Source organism: Chaetura pelagica, unplaced genomic scaffold (assembly GCF_000747805.2).
Source record: "Chaetura pelagica isolate M959 unplaced genomic scaffold, ChaPel_1.0 scaffold39, whole genome shotgun sequence".
NCBI lineage: Eukaryota > Metazoa > Chordata > Aves > Apodiformes > Apodidae > Chaetura > Chaetura pelagica.
Genome location: NW_009954614.1, coordinates 284,591 through 310,898, shown reverse-complemented (window position 1 = coordinate 310,898; position 26,308 = coordinate 284,591). Strand labels below are relative to the sequence as shown.

The 26,308-nt window shown below is 38.3% G+C and overlaps 1 protein-coding gene across 1 annotated transcript in view; it reads right to left on the bottom strand.

Moving 5' to 3' along the window:
• The window catches only part of EPHA6 (EPH receptor A6), a gene marked incomplete at its 5' end in the record, with an annotated part of 345,320 nt that overhangs the window by 36,525 nt on the left and 282,487 nt on the right, over positions 1–26,308 (bottom strand). Inside the window, 2 exons of the mRNA XM_010005499.1 lie at positions 14,225–14,434; positions 25,270–25,331. Of these exons, the coding sequence (XP_010003801.1) occupies positions 14,225–14,434; positions 25,270–25,331 (272 nt within the window). The remainder of the gene's footprint in view (positions 1–14,224; positions 14,435–25,269; positions 25,332–26,308) is intronic.

The window sequence follows — 26,308 nt, the reverse complement described above, 5'->3', positions numbered from 1 at the left end:
ACTGAACCTATAATATACTTTTAATTAGGACTTGGCTCTGCTTTCAGGTATAATCAGCAAAATCATGCTTGAATAAAGATACAGAGCTTCACTGTTCTGCTCTCTCAACATTTTCTTAGTCATTCAGTCAGGAGAGGAAGTAATAGCAGGTCTTTTTAGAAGATGATACAGCAAAAAGGCAGCAAACCCATATGTCAGATACTTTTTTCATTATTTTTATTTACCATAGTTTCTTGTGAGGTGAAAGCCTTGGAAAAGGATTATGCCACCTACAGTTTTACTTCTGGTAGAAGCTCCTTGGCTTGGGGCGTCACTGACTCTGCTCAGGGAGAGACACGTTGAGAGAAGGTGAGATGTTGCCGGCAGGAGATGGCCTAGAGAAGTTTGTGCTGAGCTGGAAAGATGTGCACTGAGGAGCAGCCAGCCAAACCTTAGCGAGGAAAGGAAGAAATTCCTAGACATGATAAGGGGTTGGTACAGTTAATAGTCATTGACTGAGCCTAACCTGCAAGCAAGATCACAGGTTTATCTGAAGTTCTCACTGACTCAGGGTGAGTGCTGGGTTTAGTGATGGACATGGCAATGCTGGGTTAACAGTTGGACTAGACGGCCTTAAAGATCCTTTCTAACTTATTCTGTCTCTGCCAAGGGTTTCATCAATAGTACCACTCATGTAATTTGGGAGTATATCTGCACTGAAAAGCCTCTCTGTGTTTTAAAATAAAATAAAGTAAGCATAACTATGGCACTGCTAATATTTAAGTGTGGTGAATGAGTTGCAAGATTTCGGTATTCAAATTATTTTCTTAGCGTTTTATGTATGTGTTACTATGATGAATTTAAAGGGAATCTGAGAAAAGAGATGTAAGTATTTCTTAATTGTCTCAATATTGTTACAGCTTTCTTATTTTTCAGAAATGGGTGCAGTATGTTTTTCTTAGGCTACCACTGACTTTATTAAATATACTTCTGCATTGCCAATGAATGCTATAGTGGGAGAATGAGCCTACACTCTCAAGCTAATTGTTCATGTTGAATAACAGTTTATCCGTGACAGGAAGTATTTATCTCAGTGGAAGCACTGAAGATTTGGGAGCTATTCTGCCTAAGGAAGGATAAGAAAGCTTCTAAGGGGATGTGCAACACATTTATTATGAGATTTACCCTAGAGCTTTTCATAAAGTTAAGAGTAGGGTGACTGCAGTTTTATTCAAAAAGCTTTGCATTGAAACCTCAGATGTGCCAAGAGGGAATTTAAATGAAAAGCAGAATGCCTGATGGAAAAAGTGTGATAGTTCCAGTCAGATGGTCCAATACAAAAAGATACAATGAAAGAGAAAATAGAGGGAGCAATAATAGGTGATGCTCTGAGAGTGAAGATAGGTGCAATTACAAATTAGAGTAGAAATTAAAGCACAGTTAACGATGTGGTGTTATGGAAGAGGATGACAAGTCTCATCTCAAAATGCACTTCAGCTTGTTTTAGAAAAACAATGAAAAGATCAAGGCAGGAAGCACAGTAATGTTACTAAGAAGAAAACGATTTCTTCCATGTGGTTTCAAGTCTTTATATGCCCTTCTTCATTTCCAAAACCCACATATTTCTTGGTGAGGTCAATTAAGCCTGATCATCTAATAGTTTCCTTGCAAAGAAAAATTGCTTTTAAAAAGCAGTGACATTTCGGAGGTTATTAAAGACTCTATTTGCCTTATCTATTACTTAAAACTGGCTCTAACTGCATGTATTTCTGACATTTGAACTGTGAACCAAAAGCCTTGTATGGAATAGGCACAGATATAAACCTGTGAAACATTGTATAGGAGAGAATAATAAGCCATGAGATTTCTTAAGAGAAAGTGTTCTTTGCACAAAAACCCCACATAACTGAAAACAAAAATTTGAACCTTTAGAGCAGGAAGAGGAGGGACAAGGAATCTAGAATATAAAGTAATACATTTCCTTTTCATGCACTAATACATAGAGTTTATACACACATTTTGGAATTACTTAAAATATAATAAACACGAAGGAAGTTGTCTGCTTTTAAATATTCTGACAATGAAGAGACACTTAATGTCAGCAGACAGAAGATTCTGCCACCTCTTCAGCTGACAATGATACAGCCACAGCGGGGCAGTCAAGGACAAGACATACAATTTGCTTCTAGAACACTTCCAAAGTGCAAGGAGCCAATCAAATATGTTAGATATTAAGGGCAAAATCCCACAGTGCTTAGTCAGGCAAAACTGTTGAAGCCAATGGGAGTTTTGCCTGGATAAGTACTGAGCAAAGACTACGACGTTTGACCTAGATTTATCAGAGTCGTACAAATCTAGGTCTAACACGTTTTTAAGACAGACAACCACTGTGCTGCATTATTCCTGTGGCGCTCTGTTTAAAGGAAAACACAATAACTGTAAACTGTGACTCATCCCCCATACGCCTTGTGTATATAATGGAGGGAAGAACTCACAGCTGGGCAAGGTGCTGCTATCTTGAACGTCTGACAAAGAACAAGACTAAAAATAGTAAGTTTACCACTGCAAAGTTTTGGAAATCTGATAAATACTGAAAAGAGTATAAGTGAGAATCCCAAGGACTTTTGTAGAACTGAAAATAACCTGGCTTTCATTCTTGTAGGCAAACAGGTAACAATAATTTCTTCCCATAGGTATCCTTCTGATTTAGGGCAAACCACAATTCCTACATGGTCAGCAGAAATTCCTCTAGTTAATTCAACTGGGGATTAATTTAGGTGAATAACTAGGTCAGTCTTGTTCCTAAGTTAACAATTCTATTACAAAAATATCAAATTAGATTAACATATGTGCATACCTTCCTTCAGAAATCTCCTTCTTTAATAACAGAATCCCATTTACTGCAACTGTGATATCATGTACAGGAACAATATTAAAATTAGTGTTAAAGTGAGCAGAAAAATTCAAAAGCATGCAGGACACACATGTTTTTAGTGTCCTTCGTCTAGCTGATGTGACTATGAAAACCCTGACACCAGTAGCAGTTGGTCAAGGGGATCTCCCTGAAGTGCAAGGGGGTGACAGTGGAATGTGAGCCCTGCACGTTGCAACACAGAAGCCAAACTCATACCAAGCTAAAATTCCACCCTTTCATATTTAGCTGGGTCTACCCTATACAATATTCCTTTATATAAAAAACAGTAGTTAAATAATGTGGGAAGATACTTGGTTTTAGTCTGAGATCTGAGATCTGTTCCATCATTAATGTGCATAACCTTATGAACTGTGCAATATTACCCATAGAAGACAATCACTGGACTATTCAGCCAGATAATAGCTTGATACCATCTTTTAATGTGAAATTCAACTTAGGAATTTAAGGGGCAGGTTCTTGAAAACTAAAAGCCTACAACTTCTATCAAGTGCCAGTCTAGGACCTCATAATCTTAAAACATAAATGCTAAAATCAGTGGTAAAAGTTTAGGCAGCTCCAGGTTTTGGCACAGATATGAAAGAGTAGTATCACTTGCTTTGTCTCTGTTACATTTTTAGGTGAGCCAGGGAGGTGCCATAGGAACAAGAGACACAATCAGTTCTCTTTGATGAATACAGCTATGGAGAAGGTGACTCATACTCCAGAAGACAACTGCATCTGAGATTTTCCTCAGAGTGTTCTGCATTCAAACCTGTTCTCCTCATCCATTTTCAACAAGTTTTATAGAGTGGACTTTGACATCTCCACATCACTTATCTGTTCCCACAAAAGCCACTGCTGGCTCTTTTTATAAATGACTAACTTATGCAAATATTAGATGAAAACAAAATAAAAGCAAAGATGACACACACTCTCCATACTTTCAGAGGCTTTCTTTCCTTTTCAGTATTCTTGCAAGCCCCCTGCTTCCTCTTCTCCCTCATTTCTTGATTGCCTCCTTTGTTGACATAATATATGAACACTGATCCTCATAAAAAACAACAACAAACAATCCTGACTCAAACCAACCAAACAAAATACCCCAAGTAAAGGAAGAAAAGGAATCTTGATTTTCCTTAGATCTGTGTCTTGAAGATTGGATGTTAGAATTCCAGGCTGAAAATCAGTAAGGGTAAAGTCCTTGCTAAATTAACAGAAATTCTGTTTTCTACATTACCTTTTATCTTAATTAAATAAGAGCATAAATAATGTATCTAAGATTTTAATGTCTCTTTCTAACGTGATAAATCTGAAATGGATAAAAGTCATTAGGAAACACAGGACTAGTCAGTCACATGTAAATACAGTGTAATAATTCCTGAGGAACCAGACAAAAAAAGCCCAGAACAAATCCCAGGTGCATCCAAGTTTTGGGTCATTAGCACACAGGAATTCTCAATTCTAAAAAAACAAATACACCTGCATCATGGTCTTGCAGCACTGCTGAGAATTTTTCATCTCTTCCAGCACCGTAACTGTCTGCTCTCCAGCTGAAGCAGCACACACAATGCGAAACACAATGCAAGAAGGGGAAAATCGAGACAGAAACATACATGATCACATTTAGCACCTAAAAACACAGTATGATACTCCTTCACTCAAGGTTCAGGCCCTGTGAGCTGTAAGATACGCATTTGGCTGTGCCTGAAAACTGATTTCTTTTAAGTACCAAGTCTTAACAGGTGTATTTTTTTGCTTTAAATTACTGTTATATGGGACTAGAGTCAGGAATTCATTTGACTGTACTCAAGCACATAACACAGAGAAATTACATCCCACTATGGAATAGGTCCAGATTTAATTATGAAGCTTTACAAAAGCCTAGTAAGTCAACTGCTTCAAATTTTCAACTTGCTTCAAATTTTCAACCAGTAAGTTTTATATGGTTATATGCACAGAAGTTACTTTTTATAGCAGAATTTAATATTGATCATAAATTCCCATGGACAGTGGCACAACAAATTAAAACAAATCATCATCCAGACCTTACTTCCTTCCATCTAGCAAAAGCTAAATAATAGGAGCTAGAGCTGAGCTGTTTGGATCACTAGAGCTGAACGGTTTTCTTTTCCCATCACTTGCCTCTTCTGACTTCAATATCACACATTACCCAAATTTAGCTTCATAACCTTTCTTTAAAAGGTAGCAATAATGCTGAATGAGAGAAAGAAAAACCAGCATATGAATAAGTTGTGTTCTTTTTCAAAGCTTTCATGCGCTTGTATCACTTGTTCTATATATTGGAATACTATAACCTATAGTAATTAGGGTTAGCTGACACGCTATGAAAGCAACAGCTCTGACCTTAGCTAACTGACTTTAAACTCATTTAACACTGTATCAGCAGCTGTGTGTACTACAGGTATGTTCCAATTTAACACAGTAAAGATATTTTATGATATACTACACCTTGGTCAACACTTTGAATATCAAAATACCAAGTAAACTGTGGTCCATCATTATCAACCGCCTAACAAAACAGGTGTTCAGACTTATATTAATTCACATAATTAGCAACAAAGCAATGACTGGCTTTATGTTAGTACTCATACATTTTGAATATTAAGTGTAGACAGTATCTCTAGGTGAATGAAGGTACTACTAAAAATGTGTAAATACCTTCGGCAGGTACAGCTTTTACGATAGTTCTTTCAATTATAGTTTGAAAATGGCAATTCTGATTGAAAATTAAAGTGCAACAATTATAAATACATGCAATCAGCTGTGTTTGGAATTAAGATTGATTTTTCTGATAATTGTTAGCTTTAAAAACATCTACTAGCAGTATGAGGAACTGACAATAAAATCCTATGTCTGCTTATAGTATAGAATCTTAGAAAGAATAAAGTATATAATACATACATGTGCATTAGTATACGGCTTAACTTTATTGGACTTGGTTTCCAGAAACCTAGCTAGAAGGCAGGGGAGCAGTGTGCACAAGCAGAAGTTTCCAAGGTTCTCAGCTGGATCTGAGATCAATAACTTTGCAGCCTTGGTCAGCTTGTAGTCTTTCTGAAAACATCACCTATAGCTGAGTATTTATTTAAATATTATTTCAGAAATTATTTTCAAGAGCATTGGCTGTTTTCTCCCTCCTCTGCCCTTGTAGAGCTATTTAAGACTTGCCCAGAAAAGCCACATTGCCTATTTATACAGGTTCAACACCACTAAGTTTTGAATCTTATACCAAAGCCAGACTTGACATTCATGAATGTGAGATAGCACTGTTTGTTGAGGACAAAAAGAGAGCTCTTATTTCCTCCCACTAGCTATATAACAAAACAAATAAAGAATGGTAATTTCCCCTCACATAACCTTCTACATGTTCTACCAGTTACTTATATAACACCAGCCTTGGTGATGTTAAAACCAGCTAGTGCTTTGAGACACTTAATTCAAGGCTACAGCAGAAGTAAAACATGTTTATAATCCTCTTCTTAGGCAATATAAGATGCTATTTAAGCACTTCAGGGAAACTGACCCTCCCTCTGTGTCCTGGTTTGAGCCAGGATGAAGCCAATTTTTCTTTTTACTGATTTTTTTTTTTCCTTCACTAAGCTTTCTTTTAACTAGCAACAGTGTGTTCTGCTAGGCTGATAAGACAGTGGAATGTTTTTCTAACTACTGAGGCTTCAAGGTTGCACCTTCACTCTGCCGGCTCAGACACTATGGGGAGAGCTGTGACCCCCCCCGTAGGAGGCTGAGTTAGACAGACAGCAAAATTGGCCAAAGATATTCCATTCCATAGATCTACATAAGCTCAAAGGAAGGTCAGAGATCACAGAAGACAACTTCCTTCCTTCTCCTTCTTCCCTTCTCTTCCGTCCATGGCCGGCGTCTGGAGAGGACTCTGTTCATCCATCACCGTCAACCCCCAGGCTTGAGCTCTCCTGGCCCTCATCACTCTCTGCTTTCTCCAGCAGCAGCTCCAGGACTCCTCGGGACTCTTCCCAGTTCAGGGAAGTGCTGTGGGAGTTGCTGGGGTGGGGGGAGGCGAGAGGCTTTTGCCCATACCTGAATATATATCTGTATATAATTGTATATATTCTCTTGTATCATTCATTAGTGTTTAATTAAAGCTGTGTAGTTTAGTTTTCAATCCAGCCAAGTCTCTCTTTTTCTCTCTCTCCTTCCCTACCTGGGTGGGGGGGTGGGGTGGGGATCGAGAGCATTGTTGTTGGACCCGAGTCAAACGGTGAGACTCTGCCTTACTCAAAGTACTAATCAGATCATTAGGTCACCAGAAGCAATGGCAATTGCCGTTCTGAAAACAAGAGGATACTTGTTACATTTAAGCTTTTCAAAATATAAGTTGTCTGGAGAAAAAAAGAAAAAAAAAAAAAAAAGGCAAACCCATTTCACAGCTTTATACAGATATTTAATGACAATGTTTTTTAGAGATAAAGAGAGACAATCAGCAGACTATTTAGATAGCCCGAGGATGATGGCAGGGTCACAAACAGCCATGTTTTGAACGGTGCCAACTCTAGAGGCTCCCCAGTTTATCCTAATTTCTTTTCTAAATTACAGTCTTTCTTTGTAGATGCATTTCTTTTACATTCCCTTCCAGCAGCAACTGAGAGATACTGTGATCAGCTATGCAGAATGATGTTCAAGAGCAAAATGGGTCTGCTCAAAGTGTCTCCTCCCTTTGCACAGGTAGCATGTTGTACAGCTGCTTCATATCTTGGTCTGGACGTGTACTCTCCAACGGACAGGTACACTTCAGACCCATTAGATGAATCAGTAGCTTCTGGTAATGAAACTTGAATCTCCCAATGAGGAGACCGTTGTATATTATGGGATCAAACTACAAAGTAGGAGCTAGATTTTAAAACATAGATATAGGAGACACAGAAAGTTATATAAGTTGTTTTCTAAAACCCATCTTGAACGTTAACAACAAAGAATAAAATAAAAAAGAGTGGTCACATAAAACCTCACCTAGCCTTTGATGGTGCATATTTTATGTAGTGTTTCTGAATTAAAAATAAAGATGGGTAGCTACACACCATTAGGGGAAAACAAATACAATGCAAAATCAGAAACTCAGCACTACATAAAAGTGCTACGATGAAAGTATAACAATATGTTTGCTGTTTCCAGACAATATTATACCACAGAATAATCAATGCAATCACAATCAGTATTAAATGTCACAAGCAGATTCATAATTTATCTCCTAGATGCTCCTTCAATGGCACGAATACTTTATGTCTGTAAGAAGTTCATCCTCAATCCTACTCTCTAAGTCCATTGTATATGTATGCCTCCATTTTTCATAAGCACATTTAGAGATGACCAGAGAACCAATCTGAGAAATATCAAGTAATATACATGTAGAGTTTAATACTCCAGTTTGTTCATACAAAACTGGGAGGAATCAGGGAGAAAAGAAGTTGAAATCAAGCTAATAGAAAGGCAAAGCTTAGAAATACAAACCACATTAGCCCCTTCATTTTTAGTAAATCTGTAGCAAGATCAAATGTAAAAAAATCCTCAAGATAAGGGAAAGGCTTGGTGGGATTCCACATCACATGCCTAGTTTCAGGCTGAGAACCAAATATGGTCATGATGCATCCTGCCTACCAGTGTTTTTCAGTTTGGTGTTGACAAAATGTGTTGTTGTCACATCACACGAGGAATTAACTAGCTGACAACGATGGTGCTTAAACGTATGTCAACAATTTGTTTTCAAGAAAATAGGCTAATACAGACCTTTACAGTACACAACCTCTTTTTCCTCTTTCCAAATGGCTGCCAATAATCAATTTACTCCATTATCTCTGATTAAGGGGGTTCTTAAATGTCTAGGCAGTACGCTCATCATAGCACTCTGGTCGTTCAGAAACTATTGGTTTACATCCCAAATTAGCTAGAAAATAATTACCATCTTGTTTCACTTTTAAAGAAGTTAAATCTTCTCCCCACCATGCCCATTACTGGTATACAAATAAGAGAAAATGGAAAATGTCTTGATACATGGAAATTATGTAACAAAGCAAATATTAAATATTAAAGTCCTCATCCTGATCCATCCAAAGTTTTTCTACTTGCCAGCATTTATATAGATTACTGGCATCAATCTGCTTTGCTCCTCTAATGAATATAATAAGCTCAAAATCTCCATGGATGGGGTATTTTAACCAACTGGCTTGAGAACATTCAGACATATAAAGTTCATCAAATGATTCACTAGATGCAATTCAATACATCAATTCTCTAACTACTGTTCTGGAAGTAAGAAATATTTTATATATCAAGATTGAGACTAGAAATCCAGCTGATGAGAGAGAAATTACTGTGAGGGTTAAAGAGTACTGGAACAGGCTGCTCAGAGAGGTTGTGGAGTCTCCTTTTCTGGAGACTTTCAAGACCTTTCTGGATGCCTTTCTGAGTGATCTGCTCTAGTTTTCTGTCCTGCTCTGGCAGGGGGGTTGGACTCAATGATCTTCAGAGGTCCCTTTCAATCCCTAACATTCTGTGATTCTGTGTAGCATGTAACTCAGTTAGTAGTGGCTTTTTGTCTCAGTAAATATCTGACTTAACACATAATATTAAGGTGTCATCTTAAACAGAAATACCAGTTTCTTCCTTTTTGCAGTAATACTACAGATCTCGTTTTGATTTTATATACACATAAATATGTGTACACATTTTGCTACATGTGAAGCGTTTTCCTGGAGGGTCATGGTTCTTTTTGAAATACAAGTGAACCATAACTATGTTTTAAATGAAATTAATTGACACCATATAACATAGTCTACCTAAAAGCAGAAATGCAAGAACCTAGATTTCCTCTGTATTGCCAGGCATGCTTGTTTATATACTAGAAATATCTTTTCATGAGCTCCTGTTGCCTTGGAAACCACTACTAAAAATGACAATTTTGTCTCTATCAGAAAAAGTAAAAGCTACTGAGTTATCTCAAAATTTACCTTATTTTTTCCCGATCAATCCAAAACTCAAATATTGGCAGATTGATGTTCCTAGCACTTAATTCCTCTATTCTAAAATTATATCTTGTGGCAAATTTTGCTACTCCTAATAGAAAACAGAGGTCAATATCTTATTTCCTACCAACCTTCTTAACGAAAACATATTTACATTGTTTGTTTCAATCAGCTGGGGGATAAAAAAAGCAAACCACAAAGTCTTCACAGAAGTCAGAAAGCTGATTTCTGAGATTTAAGTATTTTCACGTACTGTTTAAAGCATTCAACAGCTCTCTGACCAGTAATGTCAATCCAAATTTTCTGAGAAATTTAATGACCTTTATCTGCTATTTTTGGTCATTTTTCAGTTTGCTCATCACTGCTCAGTTGCATCGTCTCCTCCACAGGGTTTCAGTGTGAGCACAGAATGTAGCCATTTTCTAGGTCGTTTCCTTTCCAGATTTTTCTCTATTTTCCACAGATTTCGATTCCTGATTTTTGCCCTGCATGTGGGAGGATGTGCCAATACAAAGAATATAAGGTCTCATCTAAACCAGCAAGCAGAGAGGAAGACACATATATTGGATGACAACAAGAAGACAAAAGAAAAGATGTTGATCATCTGACTCAATGCTGTGCCTGCTCAGACGTGGTAAATTCACAAGGTAAGAAGGCCTTTTGGCTAATTTTTGTGAGGATTCAACCTGTTCTGTCACAGAGCATGACAACTTTATAAAATTTGGTTTGTCTTTTGCATCAATTTACAATTCTTATGTCTGGGGATACATTAATACAGATTGACCACAGCATCACAGATGCGTGGATATGAAACTCAAGTTTTTGGCTTCTGATTCGCTTAGGTTGTCTCATTGCTCTTGTTTCCAAATAAAAACATCCAAATGTACCGTTCAATTTCTGACACCTGGACTAAGACAAAAAGGGGAATAAAAAAATAATCACAGTTTTGTCTGAGCACTGATAGACAGTGGTGTAAGAATAGATGTGAGCCTAAAAAAAATACTATTCAATATATAGACTATGGATTCCGTGCTACAGGTACTGGGCTGTTACAAAGAAAAATCCCTGTGGAGAAGAAACACAAATTCTAAAAGCACTGGAACCTCTTTGAGAGCACTGAGGGTTTAACCTTTATATGGCAAATGTACAGTATGAAACTAAATAGATGCTATAAAACCCTCTAGTAATACTTGTGGTCTGCTGTTGGGAAGACGTTCATGATGAGGAGACAGGTCAGTGACATAATGATGGTCAGTAAAAGCTGTGAGAATACATGAGATTCAGTGTGGGGTTCTATTATTTTCTGTTACCATGAAAGACTGCTTAAAGTGTCAAAGTCTTCACTGAGTCCTCTACAGCCACTGTGACAAAAAAAGTCTTCCTTTTCTCCCGCTTTGGCCATAATTGTGCTGTGTACCTTTAAAAAAAGCAACAGGACTATTGGAATACCTACAAGAAACATCTACTGGACCTGCTCCTGGGAGCAAAATCCAGAGGGTGAAGCATATAGCAGGCAAGAACAGAGAAACTTGGCTATGACCAGTTCGTACAGAATGACTGCAATATGGACCAAGGACTGGAGCAGTCAGTCAGCCCTCAGGGATGAGGAAAAGACACTTCCCAAGGAGCAGAGCTGACAGAAGAGAAGTGGGCAGATTCAGCCACAGTGACTGATAACTTGGATGGGAAGACCCACTGCAAGAAGAGAAGGGGTTGGGGTTGAAGGAATGGATGGTTTAAAATGCTTTTAATTTTTATAATGTCTGACTCTACTGCTTTGAATTATTCCTATTTACAATTTTTCTAGTTAATATTATAATGAAACACAGTATTTTCCCATCTGAGTTCCAATGCTTTTTTAACTTCTTTGTGGAGTTCATGGTCAAAGCAGATTCACCTTGAAATGTGTGGCTGACCCAGGGTTCTGCCACTGGCATGTCCCCTCCTCATTTGCAGTACCCTGATGGACAAGCTTCTTGCTTGTCCTGCTTCTGGTACAGCAAGTAGTTGCAACCTTGGAGAACTGAAACAATGGCTTTGAGGTGTTCCACCTACAACACTGGTCTCACAGACTCTCATGTTAACTAGCTTAGGTGAACCAATAGGAAAAGAGTGAGCATTTCAAAGCCTGTCCTATCGTTCAAGAAAGTCCTTTGACACAGATATACTGCTATGATATATTACTTTTTTAAAGTAACATAGCATTTCCAGATTAAAAGCAGCTCTAGCTGTGATCAGAAGGCAGGCACCAGCATTCTGAAAAACAAATTGTTTGCTGTCTGTGTCCATTAGAAACTTACAGGATGAATAATAGCTGAAAGCCTCAAATTATCATTAGGTATTTTTTTCCTGAACTGGGAGACCCTGCTTGGCAATTTCCAGAGCTTCCCACCAGCTGAGCTGATTAGCTCATGATCAGTGCTGAGCAATGTGAGTTAACTTGCCTGTCACTGGGGGCATTTGCTGCCAGCTGAGCACCCTCACACCACAATTAGCAAGGCTCAGCCAACATGTGCTAACTTGTTCAGCTGCAGTAATGTTTATTTTTCCTTTCATGCCTCATACAAAGAAGCAGTGTGAAGCAAAAGAGGTTTTGAGAAATGAGGGAAAGATCCCCTACAAAGGGAACAACTACTATTTTTTTTTTTCTTTCCCAGCTTGCGTATTAATTGTAGAATACTTAGGGTTGGAAGGGACCTTCAAGATCGTCTAGTTCCAACCCCCCAGCATGTGCAGGAACACCTCCCACTTGATCAGGTTGCTCAGAGCCCCATCCAACGTGGCCTGGAAAACTTCAGGGATGGGTCTTCCTCAACTTTTCTGGGCAACCTGTTTCAGTTTCTTAGCATCCTCACACTAAAAAATTTCTTCCTCGCGTGTAGCCTAAATTTGCCCTCTTCCAATTTAAATCCATTACTTCTCGTCCTCTCACTACAAGTCTGTTGTAACTTATACTCTTAGAAAACCTTGCAAAATGACTTGTTTTGCTCTAGTCAGCTTGCAGTTCTGCATAGACCTGGTTCCAAGAAGTGTAGTTTACAGTGAATTTATCAGAACACCTCTGTTTAAGGTGTAAACGAAATAAAATAAAAATATATATTTCTATAGAAAAGATCTGCAGTCCCATTACAATAGCTACATTGTATTCAACAGATTCAAGAGTATTTACTACAATACAGTTAAATTTGATGAGTTCCTCAGTCCATACACCACTTTATAAAATAAAATAGAAAAAAAAAAAAGATCAAATATGTCAAAATAAATTATCTAATGATAATTTATTATCTTTGTTAGAATTCGGTCACTGTGTCCTATCACGGACATTTTTGAGTTCTGTGCATTTTGTGAGTGTACTAACAAGAATGCACTCTGACTCTGAAATAATTTTAGTTCCAGGGGTATTTATGAAAGTTACTTGAAATCAGCTTGTAATTAGCTAATATTCTTAATGTTTTGGTAATAAGCATAACTAGACTATAATTAAACATTTTGGTATGGTGAAAAAATCCTGTATTTGAACTTGTAATTCTATTTGTACCAACATACTCCTTTTCCTACTTACTCCATACTGCAGGTGCAGTTCTTTTTTTTTTTTTTTTTTTTTTTTTTCAAGTTGAATCTGAACAAGCTTCTCCCTGTTCAAGTATTTCTAACTTCAGCGGAAACCACCCCCCAACACCACAAACCAAATCAACCAAACAGAAAAACCACCCAAACCCCTTTTTCCACTGTAACAACTTCCTTGCATCATGTAAGGAATTCAAGTATTAATGTAACAAGGCTTAAACCTTGAAAGAAAGTTCCTACATATCATGGTATAAGGTAAACTTAGGTAAAATAAAATGAAAATTTGAAATTATGAATGCAAGCCTTGACTTCTTGCTTCCAACAGTAGAACTGGTAATATTATCACCTTGCCTATATGCCCCTTTTAAAAAGATGTCTTTGAACATAATTTAGCAGAAGGGGAAAGAATGTAGGAAAAAACAAGAAACTACACAAAACCCAAACATGAATGGGAAAAGTCTCCCAATTACACCTGCCCATTTGCTTAAAAAAACCCCAACCAACTTTTGCCAAAGTTCATTATACGTCCCTCACACAGGTGAAAACCAAAGCAACTTCCCTTAAACACATGGGCAGTGCCATTAAGCCACATGGACAGAGAGTGGAACAAAACCAACTCCAACTCCAACTCTTACAGACAGAGAGTGGAACAAAACCAACTCCAACTCTTACGGCACAGACAAATCTGAAACTAAAACAAACCAGGCATGAGGCAATCAGCTGTTCAAATTAGATAAGACAGACTTACGCTTGTTGTGTAAGCAGCTTCAGGATCGTCCTCTAACACTCGTGACAAACCAAAATCGGAGACTTTACACATGAGGTTACTGTTGACCAAGATATTTCGGGCTGCCAAATCACGGTGCACATAGCCCATGTCTGAGAGGTACTTCATGCCAGATGCAATCCCCCGTAGCATGCCAACCAGCTGGATGACTGTGAAGTGGCCATCATGCTTCTGCAAGTAAAGATGCAAGTTCAAAGAACACAGCTACTTTTCATTAATTTCCTACTAGTGGTATTAACTGTAGCTCATATTTAAAATGTCAACCTGCCCACCGCAAGCTTGTTTTTTCAAGTATTAAGTTAAATATGTCATCAGCTGTGCAAGCTATTCCATCTCTCATTGTGCAGTTTATCCTCCTTCCACATTTTCACACATTCCACAGTCTTTCTGCTGACAGCTTTTAATGTCATTTATCTTCAGTAACTAAGAGCACTTTCCTGAAACACTATTTTTTAATACAAGAATGACAACACGCAGAAAAATCCTCTCTTCATCTCTTACTTTGTGGCCTCAGGAAACAAAACCCCCTCTTTTTACTGATTGTCTGCATGAGGTATGGCTGTTACCTCACTTCTTGCTTTTCTTGTGTGTTTGACAAAAAACAAACCAAAACAAAAAAGCTCACTAACCTGAAATAGTTTGGGGCTTTACTTCATGTCTGTTCTGCACCTAACATATATTATCTCTGTACACTGGATTAAAAATGAGATTTGGGCTGAAATTCAGGAGTCATGCAGCTTTTCCAAAGTCTTCCTAGCTGACTAAGCCTGTTAAACTCAATGACAGCATGGAGTTATGTGGTTAACCATGCTTGACCATCTGGTCAGTCCTGGAAGGCCTCAGTTTCCCATCTACAACACTAATGTTAATGGTTCTGTACCTCCTACATTAGAAGGCTCCTGAATTATATGGCAGTGGGGACCAAGTAAGGACCTGTACATAAATCTGATTACGGGTTCTGTGCCTGGTCTAGGTCTACCCTGTCGACCATGTAAAGCAGACTGCTTACAGGGGTATTTTTGTGACCTCAGCTGGCAGACATTCAGCTTCTCATGGATTATTCAGTGAGTCAGCCTTTTATGTTAGCAAGAACAGCCAAATAAAAACAAACAACTCCTCCTTGCAAGCAAGTTAACTTTCCATTTTCTTTTTGAACATCTTCAGCACTGGGCTGCATTCAAGAAGCAGTATTCTGGTCAGCATTCAGGACATTCCCATCGCTTAGCTCATACATTTAAGCAAGGTGATTTTTGTAAGGGAAAAATTTACATTAAGATCAGTAAGCTCTTTAGATTCAGCAAAGCAACAGGCTGAGCTGTACAGATACGCTTAACTTTATCCCTGATCAGCAAGTTATTTCAACACTTTTGTGACAATTCAAAGATTTGTGGTCTGTATCTACGTAGTCAGTATATAAACATTTAAAGAAAAACATAATTAGTATTCAGATGTAATTAAGATTACACACACACACAAACCCCAACAAATAATCACTCAACAAAACCCCAGATGTGAAGTTTGGTGTTACTTGCTTCTCATGTTATTTATCTTCTGAGATGAAGCAATACTAGACCAAGACCTGCCTCTAATTTATATTATACTGCTACTTAAATCAAGAGATTATACGGTCTTAAATGGTAAGTCTTTTAGTGTGCATAAAAGTATGCTAAATTGAAAAAGTTGTTTGCCTATAAAGTTGAAGGAACTAATTCTTACAATCACTGTTATTCAATTAAACTCTACTGGGTACAAACAGACAAACCTAGCAAACAGAAAAGGCAGAGACAACGTGGATTCTGCAATTTGTAGAACTTTCAGAGTTTCTTGAAACTGTTTCAATTCGTTTCTCAAAATCAGTTGGAAGAAAAGCCAATGCACCACTATATGAAAACCTGTGTTGCAGGCAACATTTACCAGTTAAAGACTAGTGCTGCTATGTCAAGTTATAAGAGTAAGACAAAAAAACAGGAAAAAAATTGTAAAAGGAAGATATGCATGGTTACCTGGTTAGATTTCCAAACTGTTATTCTAAGCCAACAAATAACAATGCAAAAATTCAGATATTAACCCAACTTTATCAGCTAGGACACTCCACAGCCTCATCACAGGTCCCAACAACTGTGGCCAAACACCACAGCCATCTAAAGGACTTCTCTGAACAAAGCATTTAATCACACTTCTTTGAAAACAGCTATTTATGACTGATTCACAGAAACTTTTCCCCTTGAATGTTCTTGTTACTCTCATGTCAGCACTCTGGAGCCTCTTTGTCTCTAAATTCTCCATGCAAAAGTGGAGGCAGATCTCTCCAAACAATCCTGTCAGACCTATAAGCAATTTGTTGTCTTCATCAAAGCCACCTGTAAGCAGCTAATTCTATGGAGGACACTCAGTTGAGGGCCAAGACACAAGTGTGGTATCCAGACATTTTACAAAAGGCCACCCCCTGTTACAGGCCTATGACATTCCCTAACCCAGGCCCCTACCACAAGAACATGGGGAAGCTCTCTGAGTCCAAAAAATACTTGTGACAGATATTTTAAATAAAAACTTTCTATCTAGAAATTAAACAGAGACAAAAGAGAATATTCTTAAACACTTGAAGTATTTCCAACAAACGAAGGACATTAATGCGATCCAATATTTTATGTAATGAAGTCAGAAGATGTTTGGGTTTTACTTTTTATTTAATAATTCTAAACATGCAATTGACTCAAAATTTATTAAGCTCGTTGCAGTTAAAACTTCTGCAAAACAACCAACCAAGCTCCCCTGCCCCTGCAACAAAGCATCAAATAAAACCACCCCCCCCAAACCTCTAGATTTTACCTCCTCTTTATCATCCATCCTTAACAGCTCAATTCTTTCAACAAACTGCAGAGTAATCTGCAAGCCTCCTTTAACCTTTTGTCCCTTTGCATCACATGCACTCATTCTTACCTTTTTAAATTTGTGCTCTTTACAATCTAAACCATGCTTGACTGATTTTTCATACAGCATAACCTTTTCCTGCTCTTTCCAAATCTCAGTATTTGCCTTGCCAGTACAGCAGAAATGCACAAGTTAAAAACAATCTCAAGCTTCTGCCATTCTCTCTCTTTCTTTCAAATTTCTTTGGGCTACTGCCTTGACACAAAAAGTTCAAGCTTCTTATCTCCACCTTTAAAGGAATGACAGACTTGGTAACACACCAGCTGTCCTCTTTCTTCCTCTGTATATTTCTCTGAATCCTCATGCTAGGTTTTATATAATTTAATTGCCAGCTTTGCAGATGCAACAACTACATTTTTTTCTGTCAGCAAAACAGTCTTCTCTCTCTCAAGTCTGTCTGTAATCACTTCTGCATCTGGTTCCATGCCAGTTTTATTCCCTTACAGTCTATAAACTGTTATCTTCCAATATATCAAAATATTAACCTGATTTCAGTAGATCAGGACAGAGACTACAGGCCATATTCAATCCTTGGAAAATTCAGCTAAATTGATGAAATTATACCAAGTATGAAACTAGCCTTGTGTTTTCAGCATTCATAAATCCCCACATATATCTGTGAGACAAACCAATCCTTTAGCAGCTTTCCATTCTCTCATTTCATTCACTTGTCATGTAGGAACATAAATCACTCATCTGAATGATATGACAGTTGTTATCCAGGATTTTATTCTGATTCCCATGGCTTAGACTTGAAATACTCTTTTGATAGGATTCCCAATGGGGTGTTCAGGGTGTTAATGAATACTGGCAGCAATTCAGACCTCAGTGGACCTACCACATTTATCCTATCATCCCATCAAATTTTAATCAGGTTTTAATGGCTTTGCTAAATAAACTTTTCTCATCAGCTGAGTATAGATGCGATATCTGAGCTGTTGCCATCGCACTTATGCAGCTCTGCAAACATCCTCAAAAAATATTGCTTTTTCATTCAAAAATCACACTCAAATCTAGACCAAATAGCAGTAGTAGCCTGCTGTGGCCCTGTTTTCCTTACTCAGCTATAGCAACAAGAAAGGGATGCCCTGGCATAACCAAGTGTCCCTGCCCACTTTGGTATGCTGGAATATAGCTGTCACAGAATAACACAACTGTAAGGGACGTTGAGGGGGACTTTAAGGGACTTCCTCACCCTGTGTCATGCCTGACATGCTTTTCTAAGCTGCACTTAAAGATCATTAGGACCAATAACCCATCTTTATGAAGATGGCCAATTAAATAAGATGCCTCCCTTGAGCATGGCACTTTGAGTGGCATGGACTTAAATTCCTCTTTGCAATTGCTTTTTGTGTACATGAAGATTAAATATCTCTCTTACCCTGTTCCTTGGGCCAAACACAACTTAATTCAAAGATCTCATTTGCTTGGCAACTATTCTAGGTTTTGTTGTAGATTCTGTCCAGCTACTTCATACTGTTCCTGAAGTGCTAAAGACAAAAAAGGCACAGTGCTTTGACGCCTTGTTAGTGTGAATCAGACAGGAAAAGTCACTTCATAGAACTAGCAGGGGATATTCCTCTTTCATTATTCCATTGTGATATTTGCCATTTTCACAGCAACATGACTCCCCATATCTACTGCAAAGTCTATAGTTATTTCCTCCAGCAGACTTCTTTCTGAACAGTTATTGTCTGTCCTCTACTCTATAGCTGCTTATTCCAGCCTCAGTGGAATATTGTTGCCCTTACTTATTTCTAATTAGTTTTTAAAACTAATTAGTTACTAAATTATTTCTTAAATTTTTTGATGTGATTATGTTAAATTCTAGCTTTGTCTTCCTGTCTGCCTGTATTCCTACTTGGCTTTGCACTGCCAGGACAGGCTAAGAGAGTTTGGGCTGTTCAGCTTGGAGAAAAGAAGGCTTCAGGAAGACCTTGTAGCAACCTTCCAGTACCTGAAGGGGCTACAGGAAAGCTGGGGAGGGGCTTTTTACAAAGGCATGAAGTGATAGGACAAGGGGTAATGGCTTTAAACTGGAAGAGGGTGGATTTACATTAAACTCACTATGAGAGTGATGAGAGGCTGGAACAGGTTGCCTAGGGAAGCTGTGGATGCCCCCTCCCTGAGAGTGTCCAAGGCCAGGTTGGATGGGGCTCTGAGCAACCTGATCTAGAGAAAGGTGTCCCTGCCCATGTGAGGGGGCTTGGAACTTGGTCTTTACAGTCCCTTCCAACCCAAGCCTTTCTGTGATATGATGATATCAACTGCTTGTCCTTTATCCACAAAGCCCTGTGCCATGTTGCAAAAGAAAACCAGACTGTTTGACATAATTTATTCTTGCCAAATCCATGTTCGCTCATACTTATCTCACTCTTATCTTTAAGGTGCTTATAAAAACTTTTTTGATTATTTGTTCCAGAAATCCTACAGCAGTTGACACTAAGCTGACTGGCCTGTAATTTCTTGGCTTCTCTTTTTCCTTCTTTTTAAAGACATGGATGACATCTGCTCTGTTCTGATCTCCTGGTTTCATATGTATTCTCCACAAATTCATAAAGAGCATACTGAACGTGTCCACATTATCTATCAAAATGTTTTGGCTTCAAATGCAAGACAGTTTGTAATAAATTTCTTGTTGTTCAGTAGGAAGAATATCTACAGTGATTAAAAATACCCAGCATTTCTAAATGTGCTTCTCACAGCAGTATCAGAAATCCTGCTTTTACCTCGTTTTAACAGAGCAAAACATTGCTTGAGAACAACAGTTGCCTCTGTATCATCATCAATAGCTTCTCAGTTCAATCTTAGATCACATAAATCCATGCTGCTTACAATTTCACTATTAAGGTGCATTCATTCAAACTCAGTTTCTAATTACTGCATTTGGATTTTGGATCAGAAAAAAATATTGGTCTTAGCAGTCTCCAGTGCAGGTTTTCTTCTCTACTGAGTAATTTTTGAAAGCAAAATGTCACCTTCTTCATACCAGAAAAGGAACATGGCTCCAGTACATATCAGCACACATGAGTGCTGCCTGTAAAAGCTTAACAAGGGGTATTAGTTATTTGCTCTAATGTTGTTGCCTTTCTGGATATAGACAAATGATAATGGAAACCATTACACTTAGGAAAGGCCATCTAGCCTCTTTTCCCCAAAGCTGACTGTCTAGTGAGGCCATGTTAGATGAAAATACAACATATACATTACAGCATTGTTTTGTACAGCTTTCTAGAAGTCTTCATTTTTCTCATTTCTCCCTTTCCTGCAAACTTGCTAAATGTAGCTGTCTTCCACAGCATCTAAACTCCAGCTGAAAACAGGGTGAGCCTGATAGCAAAGCCGCTCTGAGAATAACTTCATAAAGATCGCTGCATCAAAGAGCAATATATCATAATATTTTCTCCTTCCAGTAACATTTATTTTCCAGACTTTTTACACTTAGCCTCTGCTAGACAGGCCTCAAGGGATTAAAATTTGGTGATGAATTCCAGGGTTTCATCTGCAGTACAGTCTGCTGCAGTTAGTACTCTAAGGCAGTTAAGCATATTTTTTATAGAACCTTTAGAAAATATTTTATTTGGTAGAACAAAGTACATTTTACAGCATTTTTACCTATTGTGCATGCCTGTAAACAAATCTAACTTTTTTTAACAAGCATTTTAATTTTCTGAAGTGAAAGGAAATATATCAGGCACAAGCTTTCAGACAGGAAGAGGAGCATTGCTATTGCAAATAGTAACAATGAAGGAAGTACAATGAGCCTGTGATTACCCTAAGTAATCCCTTCCTCCTACAGTTCAGAGATTCACACAACTGGGAAAGACTGGAACATCTGTCTCTTCAGGGTATGGTTAAGGGAAAATACTGCAAACCCTGAGGAGCTTTCTTTCCCACATTGATCCTTGGTGCGTGCACATTCCCTTCCTAATAAAGAAAGGTGAGCAAATACAGTACAGTGGATACAGCTGATAGATTATTTTAGCATCAGGCCTGCTTCAGAACATGCTGGAATACCATGAGCTCTCATCTGATTAATACTGCTGTGTCCCTGGTTCTTGCCTCACTGCACTGACTATTGGTTAGCACACCTTGGACACCGAGCAGGAATAAAACACTGACACTAGTCTATAGTCTACACCTGCAGAAAAGTATCAAAAGAAGTTAAAAGACTCTGGTGGTAGGTTTTTTTGGTTCATTTTACATTAATCTGGGTAGCCAACCACAAACATCCCCAAAGGTCAACTTCTGTGTTTCTTTTGTGTGGCTTGAATCCATCCCCATAGTGAACAATATATGAGGAGGGCGAGTGCAGACCACAGCCAGCAGATGGTCTCCAGGCAGTATTCTGTGCAAATGAACCCAAGGTGCACTAGTCACCCCCCAAACACACAAGCCACCTAACCTCCTAATCACCCTGCTCCTGTCTATATGATGTTAAATTTAATTCCTTTAAGATGGAGCTGTGAAAACAGTAGATGAGATTTAACTCTTAATAGCATCTGCTTAAGAGAGTGGCCTGAGTCAGGGAGGGCATATCAGGGTGAAAGGATCAACCCTGGGGCAAAGGAAATATTTTATAATTATTTATAATTGTTTATAATTGCAGGAATTATTGCAATCATCTGACAGGCAAGACTGAGGGAAATGCAGTGTCCAGCACAAACAGTTAAGGAGTGAAACTGGGATTCAGACTTGGGCTGTATTACCGTATCAGCCCTCCAGCTGCTGCATGGGATTGGGTGCAACATGGCACTTATCTCCTCAGCAAAATGGGACTGCATTTATGTAATGTATGAAGATTCCAAGATCACCACACAGTGACTCAATACCCATGTAAGTTTACTTAGTCATGGCCATGCTCAGAGAACAGGCATCTCAAACCCTGAGCAGTGGCAAACTGCTTGTTAAAAAAGATGATGTGTTTTTCCAGGCTTTTGTTTTTTCCTATTTTGAATCTCTCTTGTCTTTCTTGTGGTAATTTCTATATCAACAAGCCTGGACAAACATATACAACTGCAACTATCGTATCTAATTAGCGAGTAGATCTTTTTATTGATACAGACAGCTGCCTTTTCAACTCTTCTTGTGTTTATTATTTTCCTCAGACGTTTGCAGAGTAAGTGATTGCTAAGATCTCCATTACACAGGCAGGTGACTGGAATGTAAAGACAATGTGTACCATCTGAAGTCTGTGTATGAAGTTGGTAATAGGCAATTGTACATCATCTCCTTGATTCCTAAGCTGAGGTATTGGCCGCCTACTTTCCAAGCCAAGATTAGGTTTATCTGGCAGCCCCTGGAGTAATACTGAAAGAAGAGTGTGCTGGTTTTGGCTAGGGTAGAGTTAATTTTCTTCATAGGAGCTGGTATTGGGCTATGTTTTGGATTTGTGCTGGAAACAGTGTTGACAACACAGGGATGTTTTTGGCATTGCTGAGAGGTGCCTACACAGCACCAAGGCCTTTTCTGCTCCTCACGCCACCCCACCAGCAGGGAGCCTGGGGGTGCACAAGAAGCTGGGAGGGGACACAGCCAGGACAGCTGACCCCAACTGACTGAAGGGATATTCTATAATGTATGACATCCTGCTCGGCGTATAAAGCTGGGGGAAGAAGCGGGGCGGGTATTTGTAGTTTTGGCATTTGTTTTTCCAAGTAACGTTACACATGACGGAGCCCGGCTGTCCTGGGGATAGCTGAGCACCTGCCTGCTGGTGGGGAAGAGTGAATGAATTCCTTGTTTTGCTTTGCTTGTGTGTGTGTATTTTTCTCTCTCTATTAAGCTGTCTTTATCTAAATACAAGAGATTTCTCACTTTCACCCTTCTGATTCCCCCATCCTACCAGAGGGGAAGCAGGCGAGCAGCTGGGTTTTGTTGCTGTCTGGGGTTAAACCACAACAAAGAGCCTCCAATCCCTGAGGAAACAGTAAACTGGAAACGTACATCCTTTTTCAGAGAAATCTCTCTAAGCGTTTCCAGAAGTGGAGTCACATGTACTTCATTTCTGGTCAAATGTGCATTTCTTTGACAGCAAATTTCAGGTATACTTTTGTGGGATGATTAAGATACATGCATCAGTGAGAAAAAAAAAAAAAAGATAAATGGGTTTCATCGTATGGAAATTATTTTTCTACAGTTGAAAAAAATTGAGGATTTTTTAGGAAAATTAAGTGTCAAGTGTCTACAGCAATTTAGGATTTCTGGTAGTGCACAACTGCTGTAATTAATTACCATCATCTTTCTGAATTGGTTCTCATTAGCTGTCCCTTTTTCACTAAGAATGTATCTGAAGTACCTTCATATTGCAAGTGCATACCAATTTTTTCCCCAAAAAGCTCAGTTAGCAGCCAGCATATGGGATATTTTGTTGGGTGGGGAAGACATCATCTAGCTGAGCTTGCTGATTAATTCATACAAATAGCACAACGTATGGCATTGGTTGGGAGACTTGGCCACAGAACTGCAACAAAAATACCACACTAAATAAGATGAAGGATGAGTATAAGCTGCTGGCCTGGAATTCAGAGAAACTGATCTAATTTCTACTCTCTGCTATGCGCTTTGTGCACAGTAATGTGCAGATCACTTAACATCTTATTTCCATATCTGTAAAGTGAGGAAGTAAAAACTATTAAAACTTTAGCTTTTAGGAGTCAAGGACAGCTTTACTTGCAGTTTATGGTTCCTCACACCAGTCACACTGGCATGAAAGCTAACATCCCACCAAGGCTGTGAGGTGACTGATGGAAAATGTCCTCCACGAGGAGTTTTTCTTCTGAAATACCCTCACACAGTTCATCACAGAGTTTCATTTTGAAATTGTAAGATTGACCTGTTTTTACAGGCTTTTGGAGGGATGTTGGAGGGATGTGCTAGTTAATTTTTACAGGTCATGGGGGGGGGGGAAACATTATTTATAGTGAGAAATGGATATTTTTTCCCTCTCTGTAAAAAAACTTGGCACTGTAACCAGCGATTCTTTTAAATATTAATAAAGGTAGACTACCTTAGAAGACCTTCTAAATCTCACCTCAGAAGAATTGTTACATTCACTGAACACCTTTCACTGCGATTGCTAAAGATAGATTGCTAAAGATTAGTATTGCTCTCTGCTTCTTTGTACCTTCACAAAGGATTTTAAAAGCATAGACTTATATCTGCAGGAAACAACTATTATTAATGAAGCAGCCGGATCTTTTCAAGAACAGGCTACTTTGCAGACTACTGCTCTGCTAAATATTAACAGAAATGCTGATGATATACCTACAGTGCTTTGGGATAATGAATATTAGTCATTTTAAAAAACATGTAAAAAGAATAAACCATATCTGAAATGTGAAATGAAACTGTAAAATAATATACATGGAAACCAGCTGCAGAAATTATTAGCTTACATTTCCCCCCAGCAGTTTTGCCTACAAATATATCTGATGCAATGTGAGAAGTATTGCTTCACAATAACATCGCAATTTTGCTAATGTCAGTTTCTATTAAAGAATGCAAATAAGCAGTATCTATTCTGATAAATAAATGCAAGCAGAGAGCAATTGTACTACTGATACCATGCTAGAGCAATGCAGACAAAGGCAATTCTCTTCAATTAATTATTTCAGTATTTAGTTTTATTTTCCTCTATGAAATTCTGCACAGACACGTGCACACATGCACAGAGCAGTGTTTTCAGGCTCAGGCAAGTCTTCCTAGGGAACTGCTGAAAAATTACAGACCAGGGAAGCCCCAGGTACTCAAATCAGTGGCAGTGTGCCCGCTGCAGACGGCTAGAGAGATCAGCCAGACAGGCAAGGGGGATGATTTTTAAAACATACCCAGTTTCTAAGACTTCCTAAGTTTAATTTTTTTTTTTTTTTTTTTTTTTTTTTTTTTTTTTTTTTTTCCCCAGCTATGCTCTAACGTATCATTGTACCTTCAAAATGTGCCCTAGGGAAAATGCTTCTATTCTTCACTAAAAATCCATGAATAACATTATGCAGAAATTAATTTCTGAAAAATTATTTAAAATCTTAACCTAGAATGGTGTCTTATTCAAATGTCATCAGAAAATGGCATCTCACCCGCAGAAAGGAGTCAAGGGATCCGTTCTCCATGTATTCAACTACAATCATTACTGGTCTGCCTGCAAAACAGCACAGAAATACATTAGGATTATAGACATATTATGGAGCTTTTATAATTCCAGCTGTTATGCACAGATGATTCACAATAGTTAAATACGTTTCCCATTTTCAAAATCCTCAAATCCTCAATTGTACCAAAACCACAATTCTCTGAGTTATTCTCAAATAATTATTTGTGTATGCATGGTACTGGATTAGCTGAATGTGCATCATTCCTGTATCCTCCCTCTAAAAAGGATCAAAGAAGAGACTGCTATTTCCAAATAGCAACAATTGCTGTGTAACATTTTGGAATATACTTAAGGAAAATAAAATTTTGATAAACCATGTCCAAGAAATTACAAACTCAGTGCAGTTATTTTCCTTTCAGAGAAAACCAGCCCAACAATTTAGTGGCATACAGATAGACAAACTGAAGGAGATGTCACTAAAAAAGTTCCCCCAGATTGGGTGTGTGTACTGAGTGTGTAAAATTCAGCAAAATTCTGAATTCATATGTTTGTATATACATAACATCTACACAATGTTACTGAAATAAAAGTTTTGCCCAACTAGCACACCTTTCCTCTATAGTTCCAGGGTGGGATCATATCCAAATTGAAGTAGAATGACGTTACATTTAATTCTTAAAAAAATATCCAAATCTGAAGATAACCTTCTAAACTAGGTACTTAACTAACGACCATTTCACTGCTGATAGCAGGAATAACCTACCACTCTACTAGTGCTCGAGAGGAGAGGCCCACATAGGATGCTAAACAGGCTACGCAGCAGGAAGTCTTTCAGAATTGTTAAGATTATAAAGGAGCCATTCTAATATATGCAAACCCAAGGTAATTAATAAGTATGTTGGTAAGACTGGGAAGGAGGTAAAAGTTTTTAAGGTGGCAAACTTTTCTTCCCCTGAGAATGTGCAACTCTTTCCAGGATTGTGTGAAACCAGGGTGTGCCAAGCGGTGACTCCACCAGCCCGCCC